The sequence below is a fragment of the Nuphar pumila genome, chromosome 14, assembly GCF_984573655.1.
Source record: "Nuphar pumila chromosome 14, dmNupPumi1.hap1.1, whole genome shotgun sequence".
Lineage (NCBI taxonomy): Eukaryota > Viridiplantae > Streptophyta > Magnoliopsida > Nymphaeales > Nymphaeaceae > Nuphar > Nuphar pumila.
Genome location: NC_143262.1, coordinates 91,700,841 through 91,715,644, shown reverse-complemented (window position 1 = coordinate 91,715,644; position 14,804 = coordinate 91,700,841). Strand labels below are relative to the sequence as shown.

Below are 14,804 nucleotides of genomic sequence, written 5' to 3'. Positions count from 1 at the left end.
ATGCCTTTCGCTGCCTGGCTGCTGCACAGGTGCATGCGTGAGAGAGAGAGAGAGAGAGAGAGAGAGAGAGAGAGAGAGAGAGAGAGAGAGAGAGAGGGCGGGGGGATAGATCCCCTTTTTTTAAGCGATGTTACCACTGTTCCTACTCCAAGCCAACAGGTGGTGAAATGGTGTTTCACTGTTCCACGAACGCGGTGTCCCGCAGGATGCGCCATCAAACACGTCCTTAAGTATCATAAAGCTCCATGAGAAAGAAACACTCGTAAATCATGTCAGCATATTATTTGCACCTAGTCAGACAATCACCGATGACCCTAAACTAGCGAGGCAAAATGTTATTTTTTTCTTCTTTTTTTTAAAGCAAGCTGGGATTGAGCAGACCACTACCAGTACATATAGTCAAAACTAGGGTCATACATCAGTCACACTTGGAAACCAATCAGGTAGTTTATCCTTCCATATCCTGGTCTCCCCGATAGAATCTAAAATGGCTAAGTTGTATGCAGTTTCACTAGAATGCACATTTAAATCTTGCGACGTTCCATAGTTGAGAAAGAAACTCAGTACTGACGCTTGTATGCTTTCCTCGACCTGCAATCTTTTGATTCACAAGAGAAACAACATTCCTTCTCGAATACTCTAAGATGACATGCTGATTAATATAAATCAAATGAAGAATATCCTGCCATGGTTCCCACTCACAATAAACGGCATGTTTTGGTTTTAACAAAGCAAGCTAATAAAATCTACTTACCATTATGGTTCCCCATAGTGAAGCCGTTACGCCATTGTATAAAGCTTATACTAAAAATGGAGATTTTGAGCCATCTAAAGCCTGGGGCTCTCCATCGATTTGCATATAACCAGTTTAGGCATACCTTGTGGTGCTTGATCAATGTCAAATAGCTATGCAAGATATGTTCCAGCGTTGATTTGTGGATGACACATTCTGAAGATATTTGTTCAATCTGAAAACGTACTCTATTTCTACATTCCCAGATTTTATGAACTGTAAGTTGGAACGTTAGAGTCCAACACTGGTAGAGCTTTTTGTCTGAATTTGATGAAGGCCTCATCTGCGCAATGATCCAGAAAGATCATATGGTGGGATCTTTTGTTCAAACAGGCACAATTCGTCCTTAAATTCCATAGGACACCTCGCAATGCACAAAGGGATGGCCTTCGGTCTCCTCTTCCTTCTGACAAAGCTCACAGCGATTTGCTAAAGACACACCAAGAGACCAAGGGGGCTATGTTTGTCTGATAGGAGCAGCCGGTGCACGTCACCTTGTGTTGGGACGTTGCAGGTTCAAAACCCAATGGTATAGTTGTATAACTGATAGGGGTCTGCCTAACTCCAGCTAGACTTTCAACTGTCACCGCCGGCCTTACAACAACCGCCAGCAATGTCATTCACTTTTTGAAGGGTCGGATCACTGAGAGAGAGAGAGTGTGTGTAAAACCCCAATAATTTGGACATAAAATTTTGTAATTTTTTTTTTAATTAGAGGAAATGACAAGTCCCAGATTTTATAAACAAGAAAAGTATTAAAAGCATTTCATTCATCAATTAAAATGTCAATTACATCAAATAAATGAAAACTAACAACTGATCAGAGTCTAAACATAACAATACTGAAATAAACGAGATCTCTTGGCTATTTCCAAAACGATGCTCTGATTTACTCGCTACCTGAAAAAGATTTAAAGCAGAAGGGTCAGACTTCCCTGTCTGCGTAAGAAGTATTATATTTATATTTTGTGCTCAGTGTCATGTGTACAAGTATGTGCAACAATTTACTTTCTGAACTAGTATATAATTTGTAATATTCTAATGAGTTAAGCATGCTTTCTACATCACTATACAGTATAGTAAAAACAAGTCTATAGCTAAATTTATTCACACCAGAATGATTTTATTTCTATCATTTCTACAGATCACATATCAATAATTTTCATAATTTCTCAAGAGCAAGTTTCTAGACCAATTCAATTATTTTTATGTTTTCTTACTCTTTTCCTATGAGTACGCACAGGCATAGACATCGTAGCGGATCAAGATCATACGGGAGTCTATTAATTAATAACTTGTATGACTAGCCGTACGGATATCCAAAGGGGACGGTCAGTGACTGAGAGAGAAACTCCCCAGAGGCTAGAACCAGAATTAGGATGCACCCTTTGACACTTCTGCAGAAGACTTGGATCTACTACCTAGGACGCACTGGTAGTCCTGCCCCCCCTAACTCCGTGCACTGGAGACCGGGTGAGACACCTAGCTCTCACGAAAAATAAGAACGTTGACGAAGCTTGTACCACCTACCCTCTCCAAGGTAGACCATGGGTCCAGTAACATACACCATCTTTCAGGTGTACCCAGAGCTCAGAGAATCCAATAACATACGTCGTCTTTCAGGGGTACCCAGAATCTCGAAGGTTTTAAGTTTATATTTTTTATTTAACCTTTTTTTAATATCACGTGCGAGCCATTGCCCCACGAGGGGTAATATACCCAGAACCTTGCAAACCTTATGATTATGCATACATTTTTATTTTTCATTATTTTCCTATGTGATCCATCGCACCACGGGGATTTCCAAAATCCCGAACCCGACTCAGGGTTTCTACCTTTGTATGCATTATAGAGTCAAAGTGTCATAAGCACCATCAAAGTAGCATTTATCAGAACATGGCTCGACTTGGAGTCCACATAATAAATATCTTTTTCCCGAGCTATGGCGTACGCATTCGTACCCACAAACGATGTCATCCATGTGGCACATGGTTTTGCTTTATATATATATATATATATATATATATATATATATATATATATATATATATATATATATATTGTATTGGCTGTACTTCCACCATTGTTCTAGACGTGAAGATCATTCTGGGCCCGCAACACCCACAGCCCCTGCCGTGGAGGCTAAGCTAGAATTTGGCAACCTTCATTGGGTCCGGATCCACTCACTAGGCCGGGAGTAGGTCAACCAATAGGGTCGGCCAGATCCGCGGTCACCAGTGTAATAGGAACGAGACTGGGGTCAAAACAATACATTTTCTACTAAATAGATTGGCTAGATGACAAGAAAATTGAAGAAACCTTGCTAGACAAAAAACTCATTTGTGGGGAAAACTGGTACATTAAATAATGTTGTTACCAACACAAACATTCTGAAGTTGTCACCCACATGATACCAGTCAACATGATAGTGAAAAAGCGTGCAATATCATATTGTTGCCAACATGATACCAGTTTATATGGAATGGCAAGCCTGATCCTTTGACATAGAGAGAGATAATTGGCATTAAGAAGCTCTCAGAACTAAGCAATCGACAAACGGTTCAAGCAAACTAGGAGCTCACACTACTCTCTCATTATTAGCAGTCAATATAGCTCAAATCAAATGATACTCTGTAAAATTTATTTTATATTGATCTTGCCAGTTCAATTGTTTGAAATTAGTTTTTTTTTTGTCAAATACATCTGGATTTAGTCATCAACATCTACAATCCCTATGACTTAAACGAACAAAGATGTGTATGATCCGTCAAACTAGTTCTACAGCACACAGCTCATTGTTTTTTTCTTAATGTACAAGGCATGCACTATGAACGTGTGTCAACCCATCTTTAATGAAGGGTGTTGAACAATGCTTCAGATGTTAATTCAAACCACAATCTAGTGTGACATATATTTTTCTTTCCTTGCTGGCATTATAGCTACCATACTCAAAAGGGCTAACATCATTTTTCCAACATTTCTGAACATACAACAACAATAAAAATCTAACGTCCTATCCAAATTTCTGAAGACATTATGAAATAACAGCAATTCAGAATTTATATAAAGTCACACAGCATATTCCCAACGTTAGTTCCAGAGTTCCAGCCACGACACAGTAAGACAACTTGAGTAGTAACAGGTTGACAACGTCCAATGGCCAAAACACATACTTCATCGAATGACCAAAGGCGTGTAATACGTTTGGGTATTCGGCTGAGTGTTGGACTTAGAATCCAATAAATTTTTTTGAAGCAAAATACCCATCATATCTCCACCATGAACATCATAGTAGTGGTTCACAGCCCAGCACTAGACTGCGTGCTTGCTCAAAAGAAAATGTCATGGTGGCCTTGCGTCTGCCATGGCGAAATCCATTGGCTAAACTTTTGGTATAACCATCTCGGCAATTAGAAGGTTCAGCCCCTAAATGGGCGGGCCTCGAGACCCCAACACCCACACCCGCAAATGATGCAAACACAGTAGATTCGACAGGGTTGTGCTACGGGACATCGAACACTTACATACAAAAGTAATACTCCTTACCTCTTGTTGAAGATTCAAGCGAACGAGGCGACGTTTCTTCTTCGCGAAAGAGTTGCACGCCGTTGCAAGGAGAAGTAGCTACACCGTTCAGCAATGGCAGCCGATCACCAGAGAGAGAGAGAGAGAGACGTCAATAGTGGGCTGCACGTTTCTCTCTTGAGCCCTATTTTAACTCCACCTACTTAGGGAAGTTTTTAATTTTCAAAACTCAAACCTCCACCATATCCCACGATTTTTTGTGGGCGATTACATTTTCAAAAACACCCTTTTTTCCTTTAGCTAACATCTCTCTAACTTTCAATTTTTTTTTTATTTAATGGTACCCATACACCCCATTTTGGTGGGATTCCTTTAACTTCTTGAAAAAGGGGAAACCACATTTTTGTGGGAAATAGGCTTTAAGATAGGGAGTTACCAGCTCCACTGTTTTACCCTTTTTCCAAAATAAAAATCATTCTTTTTGTACAAAAAGACATTCAGCGCACAGGGGGTTTCGAACCATGGTCTTCCACCAGAGAGAGAGGATTACTTTGTTTGAAATGAACTAAGATACTTTACAATGTATCCTACCTAAATTTGGTAATTGGCCAAGACTATCAGGCTGCACGTGAAACGACATGGAAATCATGCGACTGGAAGTAACTAAAAAATAGAATTTGGGAAGAGAAGCTTCAACGCAAAACTTGGGCACTGGAAACGGAACACAAATAAAAGAGAAGAAAATCATCACAAAGAACGCATCCTAGTTTAGCAGTCAACAAAAACCAACAAATCTGAAGAATGTGAACTAAACAAGTCCCACACATCCCCATATCAGAAACCAGCTCATTTGTTCAAAAAGGGTTCTGAATGTGTCCGATCCTGCCCCGCCTTCTAGACTCTCGCCCGCTTGTTGCTGCATGCCGGGCACTTGTACTGCTTGATATGTTCAGCTCTTGCTGGGGTTATCTTAACACACTTTCCATGGAACCATCTTTCGCATATATCACAACAGATCCAGAACTCGTCAGATGCATAGTTTTCGCCACATGCCCCACAAAGCGCATCACCATGCTCATCTTCCTCTTCATCACCACTCTCATCATCATCCTTTGGTGGAGGTGCCTTTGTCCATTTTGTCTGAGATTCTGATTGCCGTGATTGCTGGGAAAGAGGACAAGTGGGGAATCAATGTTAAATCAACCGTCAACAAAAACAATAACCAGGATTTTTTATTTTTTCAGAGTCAAAAGCAAAATGTGGTCACCATCTTTACGCTGGACTTGCTCTTGATGCTGCTGTTGGTGGTGATGGTTGACTTCTCTCTGGCTTGCTTTTTAGAAACTCCTGTCACAACCTCAAATATCGTTGGGAGATCATTCATCATGTTGAAGAGCCTCTTCCTGCAAATCCATACCAAGTCACGAAATGAAACAGATAGGACATCAAAATAAATTCTCGAATTCCATGATCCGGCACAAAGAGTGTGTAACAACAAGTGGAATGCACTTGACACATGGACCAGAAAAAGAAAGTTCTCTTCCCATTCTTCCACGGAAGAACAAGTTTCAACCGTACATGATCACAGAGCAAAATATGTAGTGACATGATTGTGCATAACTTTAGCTGGATTGGTAAGAAAAAGAGCACTAATAAGATAGATCACACCGACACTTCACTTAGCACTAATAAGCTGCACAGACTTGGTATGTGTCCCATATTGATACGACACAGGATACACCATGCCACTTCATGAAAACAGTCAATAATGTGCTGAACACTGTCAACACTATGTTGTTAACTTTATCTGTTTCTTCTTATGGTCTTAATTGTTTACTTTTTATTTACTTGTGTGCATTTTTTTTAAATGTCATTGATTACATATATTTCAATTTTCAACTTAGATTCATTGTTCTCATTGTTCCATGTTTTAGAATTGTTGTTCGAAAAATTGTGCTTAAGATGATATTCATGCTCAAGAATCAAGCAACTCGGTGACCCTCAAGTCAATGCAATTGAATGCTCATCCATGATGTTCAGAACAAACTGAGACATGTCCTGCAAAGACAGATTGAAGTTCGGCATTGCATCCTCTTCTTCTTCTCTAGTCGTACATACCGCCACACCTTTATTTTCTATCATAACCCAAAGCCCACCACTAATTTACAAGTCACGCCTACTTTGATGTGCCAGTTATAATACCCAGACCATGAATATGAGACCGCCTAATCACCTCCTACCTGTTCAACTAGATGGCATCTGCTACTATCATTAGCTATGTTCCAAAAGATTGCTCTTCAAATTCATTAGAAATAGAGGATGTAAGCAACAAGATGTAGTGGTATCAAGAGAACTGATACCTAGTGACAGATATCTTCTGGCCTAAGTTGTGGGGTTTTTGCACATGTTTTTTGAGTTCTTATGATAGACAAAGAAACATTCTTTATGGAGAGGCACAACCAAGTATTTGATTGGTAAACATCCATCTCAATTCAGTTTCCCAATAACAGCTATAAATTTACCATCAAATAAACTTGCCACTGGCAATAAAAAAGAAAAAAGATAAATAAGGGAGAAGAGTGACAAGGTGCCACACAGAGATCTCAATGTTGAATGTAAAACAACAGAGATGAACATACAACAGAATCTAGATTTCATTGCAACTCTATATGATCCAACTAATGTCAACTTTCAAACAGTGCTCCAACCAAAGGACTTAAATAAGAAAAGTCCTTTTGGTTTTGGCATGAAATAAGCTTTGAGGATGCATTCTAACACTGCAAGCATATTCAGACATGGATGTCATAACCAATGTTGTCAGTATCGCCTTGGGCTCTGAATCGATTTCCAAACAATTCAGGTGAATCGGGCGATACTGATTTGGAGCTGAATCGATCTGTATCACCCAAATTTTAAATTGAGAATGACAAGTGTCAAAAAATATTAAAATAATAATTTAAAATATTAACAAAGTGATTTAAGATATTTTTTTATTTATCTGAAAATTAGACAAATCAGGCCTGTTCCATATCGATTTTTTGCTGATACAATACATGTCGGGCAATTCAGGCTGATACTGACAACATTGGTTATAACAAGCAAATCTAGAAAATGGGTAGGATCTATCCTCCACAGTGAAACAAGTTCACAATTCTCATCTCATCCACAACGGTCACTATTTCTATCCACCACCACCCCTGTTACCACCCAGCACCATCTCTAATTACACCATGGCAGCCATCTCCATTCACTACTCCCCACTAATCACCATCAGCAATTCAGTCAATAGCATCCCTCTGCATTAACATCATATTATTTGATGCATCACTTACTAATTAATCCATTAGATATCCATGATTTCTTTTGGAGCCAACTTGGACACTACCTTACTTGAAGAAGGAGAATCATTAATGATATCTCCCACCGATTTTCACACAATTGGTCTGAGAATCATTAACACTGAGGGGATGCTTCCCACATGCAAAAGGAAGTCCACATGGAATAAAGATGAAACCTTCTTCCGCAGAAATGATGAGCAAACCACCTCCATAGATTTTGGGAAGAGTGGTGTGGATTTGGAAGCCACTTTCTGCAAAGAAAGTGGATCCTGTTTTTAATGCACACATATGGCCTTTGCAGAAAACAATTTCAATTTACAAAAATGAAGACAGACAAATGACTCCATATGGTTTAACATTTGCTCACCTCTGTAAGAATAGATCTTTCAATAGTCATTTCTCCACTCTTTCTCCCTTCATCATATTGTACACATTTCAGCCTACCACAATATAATGTATGAGAGGAGGGGTGATGGAGGAGATAGTGGAAAGGGCAAGAGACTCTCAGTTAGCGTTTGGTGTGCAGGGACGTAAAGTGGAGAAAATGACGGGATTAATAAAGAATGGAGTTTTCTGCATGAAGTGATCCTCCACAAAAACTGCATAGAACACTTGATAGATAACTACAGATGAGAGCACGTGTGTACATGAGAATGAATACACACATCTACATAGATAAATGCATACAGACAAGTAGAGAGAGAGAGAGCTCCAAGATAACCTACTCCCACATGCTAAATGGGTTTTTTGGCCTTCTATCGTTTTGTTTTTAAATTCTGACCATACAGATGTGATCTACATACTTGATTTTATAGGAATTAGCTCTTGGAGAGTTTGATTCAGACACATGGGTGGGTTTTTATAAGGTCTCAAAAATCAACGGTCCAATATCTTTGTAAATGTTCAAGGCTCTAAATATCACTTTTTCATCGAAAACACATGATCCGGGTGTCAATTCCTAGTCAATCGACAATGCCGAACACATCTATAAGGTAAGAATAACGCAAAAAGAACCGGAGAGAGAAAGAGAACATTTAAAATATTTATATATTTAAATTATTACTTTTGATGGAACCAATCACCAAATTGCAGTGGTGGAAGAACTTTGAGCCATTGTTTCCTTTTTAGCAATAAAATTAGTTAAGTTTGTATAACATTCACAGGTATTATGTCAACAATCATTTTCATATCATCTAGCGCAGGTTTTATTTAGGTAAAATCAATAGCTTCACAACTAAGAATACTCACTAAAGAATAGTTCATAGGATTTCAATTAGTTGCTAATATTCATAGAGAGGTATATTGGTTGTTGTCATTCATAAACATTGGCATTGAGGATCATACACCTGTTTTACATGTTTGTAACTTTGTATGCAATAATATATAACTGTAGTGGACCAAATTTTGTACTCGTCATAGTACCATGCAAATGCTTAAGCTTCAGTCTCTCTATTGAGTTGAGACTACCAAAATGAACAAATACAAGGGAGCCAAATGATTGCAAAAGAAGTATGCACACATTGATGAGAAAATATAAGGCCCAAGTTTAATGGCTTAAATAATTATAAAGGTAGTTATATGGTATGGTTATGCTTATTGAGTAGTGTGAGAAACGTTTCTTCCAAACGATAAACTTGCTTTATATGTCTTTCTCCCACTGAACAATTTTTTCAGAAATTGCTTGCCTTATCCCTCCTCTTTGTGTAGTATTTCTCAAATGGACTGCAATGCGCTTACTTAAATCACTAAACAGGCTGCCAAACCAAGCTCACATATTGCTATTCTTCATCATAGTCCATATTCCAGAGCACATACCTATATTATCTAGCTGGGGTCTTGCCAAACAAAGGTTTTTTCAATAAGAATCAAAGAGCTTATTTGAAATAGAGATGAAATTTCTGGTCGGATTAATCACAGATAGAACAAAAGTACCAAAATGGAACACAGATAAAACAATCTCAATGTACATTATTGGAGTATTGCACTGATAAAGTCTTTTTCCTAAATAAGAAAAAAACATTGGACATTTTCAGGGTATGTTTGACAAACCAAAGAAAATCATGTTTTTGGTAAATTTGAATCTGTGACACATGGACACATTGGTGAATTTCATATATCAACCATTACATAACACAACAAACCTGGGTAAATGTGAAGATGCCATAACACTTGGTGGACAAAGTCAAACCTGGCTAGGTACCTTAACTTCAATGATCTTTGATCCTTTATTTTGTAGCTACCCGTGTTTTTCTTTTTAAATGTTACTGATAACATATATCATGGATTTACCTTTTGATGTTTATTAAATGGCCTAGAATTCTTCAAGAATTTACATTTTCAAGATGAAATACATTTTTGCATTGCTTTAGATGGTCAATTTTGAATATGCATACTTGAACATCATATGTGTGTGTGTGTGCATGTGCATGTCCATGTCATGTTTTGCACCGATGTTGGTGTCTATGTGACATTATTTAATATAAAAATCATGACTTAAGATAAGCAATTGTTTACATGTAATCATTTATTTCGAAAAATCATAAACTTAAGCCTATAAATTAGGACATGAAAGTTAAAAGTAGGAACTTTCCCTCATTTTTTTTAATGAACTTATAAATTGAAAGTGTGTGCATTTCAAGACCTGCATCACTATATTTGCTGAATAATGCTACTGTAATTTGAAAATTCAAATCTTAGGTGAATGAATCTCATATATTCAATTAAGAATCCCCTCCCTTAAAAGAAATTCTATTAGTTTTGCTGCTTCATGGTATGTTAAAAGCCTAATATTAAACATAACTCAAAACAAAGCTACTTAATACTGGGCAAGAACTGCAGTGATGGCCTGAAGAAAATTTCATGATTCTATAAGTGGCTCTGAAAAAGTCCTCCAGTAAAGACCACCATGCCAGTAAAAAACAATTAACTTTTCAAAAATAAAAGAATCATTTACCAGAAAAATATTAATGAAATAGAAGACAAAGTCCAGAAAATACATAGCAAGAACAGGAGAAACAACTGGCTTGCATATTGCACCAACAAATGAAAACATCCAAGGTATTCTGAATGATATGATTTTACCATGTGCAACAAAATGATAAAAAGCTTAACACAGAAACAAAAAAAAGGGTGTAAAATAACAAGGAAACATTGGGACTGCATACTCACACAACCAAAAAATTACAAGGCATGCAAGAATGGAGGACAAGCCACTCATGGCTAAATGAAAAAAAAAAGAAATCAGGGAGAAGCACAGAAAAAATTCATGTACAAGAAATCGGAATCAAATTATTTGCATAAGCATGCAACATCTACGATAACAAGAAGCTGTAGCTCCATTTTTAAGGAGAAAAGCACAAAAGATACAATTCTGTACCTTGCATGCTCTCAAAGGAGAGGGCAAGTGAATAGAAAAAGGATAAATACTTATATTTAGGTTGACAAGTACACAAGGTGTTTCCTATCTTTCCTCTGACACAAGTATTCACATAATACAATAAAGATAATATGTTTGCACAGGTCATTGTCACATTGAATCACAAATCATGGCTAACCAAATGAAAACCTTTTCAGTTTAAAAAAAAAGGTATTTACAAAGAAAAGATTAGAGAACATTTTAGATTCTAAATGTAAGAAAAGCAAACAGTTTCATCTTAGCTAAAGACCATGGATTTGAATCTAAAAATCTATTATTTCAAAGACAAAAACAACATAAACATAAATGTAGTTCCATCTTAGCCAAAGGTTGCTGGTTTAGAACTGCAAAGGCAGATATCCCCACATTGTCTATCCCAAAAGAAAAGGTGTGAGGGTATGACCAAGGTCACCAGGCCCTTAACCCAAAAACTCATCTACCACTTGGGAAAACAAAAGACAAACAAAAACATTCTAAATCCAAAGCTGCATAGATATAAGTCCAGAACCCAGTCCTTGTCATTAATAGAATCCATTTTTATTTGTTTTTTTTTTTTGCTCTTTACTCTTTCTCCAACTTTTAGCTCTCTTCGTCCAAGGTGCTTCCCTTCAACCTCTTTCATTTCTTCCCATAACCCATTTGCACATGACTTGTCCAACTGATGGATACCAGAATAACTTTCCGAAGGTCACTAAGATGGAGGAGAGGGGAGATGACTGTCTCCAAAGAAAAGCAGCACCCTTCCTCCGTTGCCTCTTTTAGGCCTTCCCTCTCTTCTTTCTCTTCTAAGCAGATTGCCACACAACCATAAGAGGATGCCACACAACCATGACTAGATACAGGTTTCAGTTGCGGAGAGTGAGGGGGTTGCTTGTCCTATAGATGATCAAACCAGGTGTTTGCATTACGAGAAATAATTGTAGGTTCTTGGCATTGGATAAAAAAGGAACGATTCAAATAGCATTCCCTACTATTACTGAAAACATTGTTAAAATACTTCTACGATAAGGTTTTATTGAAAACGTTAAGAAGCACAGGGAAAGAAACAAACATCATTGGTATTAAGCAACTTCCTCAACATAGCACGTCCGAGTTGGGGTTCCTCTTTTTTATATCTTACGTCACTGCCCTGCTTGGCAAAGTCAGTTGAATGTCTTGTAGCAGAAGTTGTAGGCAGAAGAAATAGGGATAGAGCATACATAAAATAAGCATATCAGCGGACCATTATCATACTAAGTCAGAGAAATATCCAATTCATCCACCGGTACTTATAGGGACAGTTCATGCTTCAGCTCTGCAAAGGCAAGCGACAAGAGATAATAACAAGATTGCAGACCTAAAGGGCATCCTGAATCGGTAACACGGAAGCTACTGAAATAATATCCAAGAAAGAAAACCGATGATTGCACTTGAAGAGAAACGTAACATACAGAAGAACAATTGCTAAGATGCATCCAATCTCTCGATGACCAGCTATGACTTCATATTAGATGATATAGCATATGGAAAAACAAGTGAAAGGAAACGTCCACGACAGAAGGAATTATAGAACCACACGCATGAATGAATGATATATCAACTGATAATAGCGGAAAACAATAATTATCATAAAATGGATAGAGTCGCACATCCTACTGATGAGGAAAAGAAGTAGTACGCTTTCAAATATAACATGCAGAGTAACCTAAAGAAGTTCACCTATCGTTCTTGTCAAAGCCGAAGCGTGCGCCAAAGTAGAAAGCAACAGCAAGCAGCCAAGCATCACTATGAACGGCCACGAGCGACAACCAATCCTTCTCTTGCATACCGTCCCTAGCAAAGTTGATTCCGAGAGCTGGCTCAGGGAGTTCGGGAGGAACCTCCTCTGCGGGGAGATTGACTTCCCAAGACTCATTCGGGAATCCATAGAGGCACAGGTTCTCTTTCTCTGCAGGAGAAGGAGAAAAAGCATCATCAACCACACAGACATGGAGTAAACTTCAGATTAAGCCAGCCTCAAAAGCGAACAAGAACAAAGAGACGTTAAACTAGGGAAGATGGGACGAAGAGAGCAGGCGGAACCAAAAGGCTAAGAATCCTTGGACGGAACAAGAAAGGTTCACCTGGATCACATTGCTGGTAAAACTTGTCGACCTCTGCACACAGAACCACCGATCAGTTGTTAAGAAGACACCACACACACACACACACACACACACACACACACACACACACACACACACACACACACACACACAGAGTACCGGTGGTAAGAGCCTTAATCATTCCGGCACGTCGACCCCTGAAATCCTTAAAGACCTCCTCGACGCTGCGAGGGTTGTAATGGCCCGACCCTCCTTCCATGCCCTACCCCAAACCCCAAACCCCAACCCCACGCCCCGCCCTATGCCCTAAAACTCCGACCGAGAGAGAGAGAGAGAGAGAAGACTGGGACCAAGAATGAAATGTGGGGAATAGAGAAAAGCGACGTTCCCTCTCCTTTGCAACTACAATTCCGACGGTTTAGTCATCGCCCTCATTTGGTGGTTAGGTTTCCCAATACTATGTGAGTAAGAAGGAAAGGGAAGGGGGACAAAGAGAGCCAGAAAGCGTTCGATTAGATCGTGGAGGAGGAAAGAGCCGCCGTTAGCATGGGTGAGGGCAAACAGAGAGACAGTAGAGAGAAGGAAAGGGGAGAGAGAGAGAGAGATGGGGTCATGGGAGACTTTGCAGTGGAACGCCTACGCCTCGGCTAGCGGTGCGCGTGGCCTTTTCGGGGCAGAGGGAGGGCTCAAACGCTCCCTTTGCACGGTCAACATAGCCTCACCCACCAGGCGTACGTGTGTCTATGATATGGGTCAGGAGTCCTCGCTCTCCTTCCATCTCTCTCGAGTAGTGTGGCTTGGTAGTTAGATTGCTAATAAGAAAGCCTTGTTTTACTTATCCTGTTAACTAACAATATTTACCATACAATGTAATGCCTCCTTTTTTACTTATTTTTGTGCTCTCTCTCTCTCTCTCTCTCTCTCTCTCTCTCTCTATATATATATATATATATATATATATATATATATATATATATATATATATATCTCGCCGATGTTTAAACAACCCCATTGCATAGTTCATATATTTTTACATTTATACCGTGACTATTATTTTTAAAAAAACTATAAATACCTGGCTTTTGATCTAATACTAATATTACTTAACTTTTGAATTATTATAAATGGATGTCTGGGTTAAAAAAATGAAAAATGATGTGTTTCTCTAAAAACCCTACAACCAAAATCACAAATAGTCAATTTTGTTATGACTTTTTTACCCTTTGCATGTGCAAAACTCATGAAGTTCATACTATTTATGCAACACCTCAAATTTTAAGTCCCGAAAATCATGAAATGTGTAACTAGGTCTCTGTCACAACCTCTCACTATCGCATGTAAACTCAATTACTTTCCTAAAGATATTATAAATTCATAAGGTCAGACAAACATGTCTCAATAGGGTCGAGCTATACTAAACAAGTAATCTAGAATTCATAAACATAAATTTCTTCAGACTTCAATGCATTTATAGTTCAAATATGACAATGCATGAACAGTTAAAAATTGTATGAACTTACCAATGCAGAAGCCCTTCTTATGCATGAATCAAGTCTTATCTATGATTACCTTGTCTTTCTTATATGATATATGTCATGCATATCTAATGCACATACATTTAGGTTTCATTTATTAGCCCTGTGGGTACG

The 14,804-nt window shown here is 38.4% G+C and overlaps 1 protein-coding gene across 1 annotated transcript; it reads right to left on the bottom strand.

Annotated features, from left to right (window-relative positions):
- Positions 1 to 5,022: 5,022 nt before the first annotated feature.
- Positions 5,023 to 13,795, bottom strand: LOC149817418 (PHD finger protein ALFIN-LIKE 3-like). Its single transcript, XM_089986701.1, has 5 exons — positions 13,315 to 13,795; positions 13,174 to 13,206; positions 12,770 to 12,998; positions 5,586 to 5,721; positions 5,023 to 5,482 (listed from the first exon to the last, which is right to left on the bottom strand). The coding sequence occupies exons 1-5, from the start codon at positions 13,412 to 13,414 to the stop codon at positions 5,213 to 5,215; spliced, it is 768 nt and encodes a 255-aa protein (XP_089842827.1). The 5' UTR covers positions 13,415 to 13,795; the 3' UTR covers positions 5,023 to 5,212.
- Positions 13,796 to 14,804: the final 1,009 nt, after the last annotated feature.

What these genes read in the sequence shown, in the direction of transcription:
- LOC149817418 (XM_089986701.1), bottom strand. Translation starts at nt 13,414, where the DNA reads ATGGAAGGAGGGTCGGGCCATTACAACCCTCGCAGCGTCGAGGAGGTC. An exon ending in TTACCAGCAATGTGATCCAG is followed by an intron (nt 12,999 to 13,173) that starts GTGAACCTTTCT and finishes CTTCTCCTGCAG; the next exon opens with AGAAAGAGAACCTGTGCCTC. An exon ending in GCAAGTCCAGCGTAAAGATG is followed by an intron (nt 5,483 to 5,585) that starts GTGACCACATTT and finishes CCTCTTTCCCAG; the next exon opens with CAATCACGGCAATCAGAATC.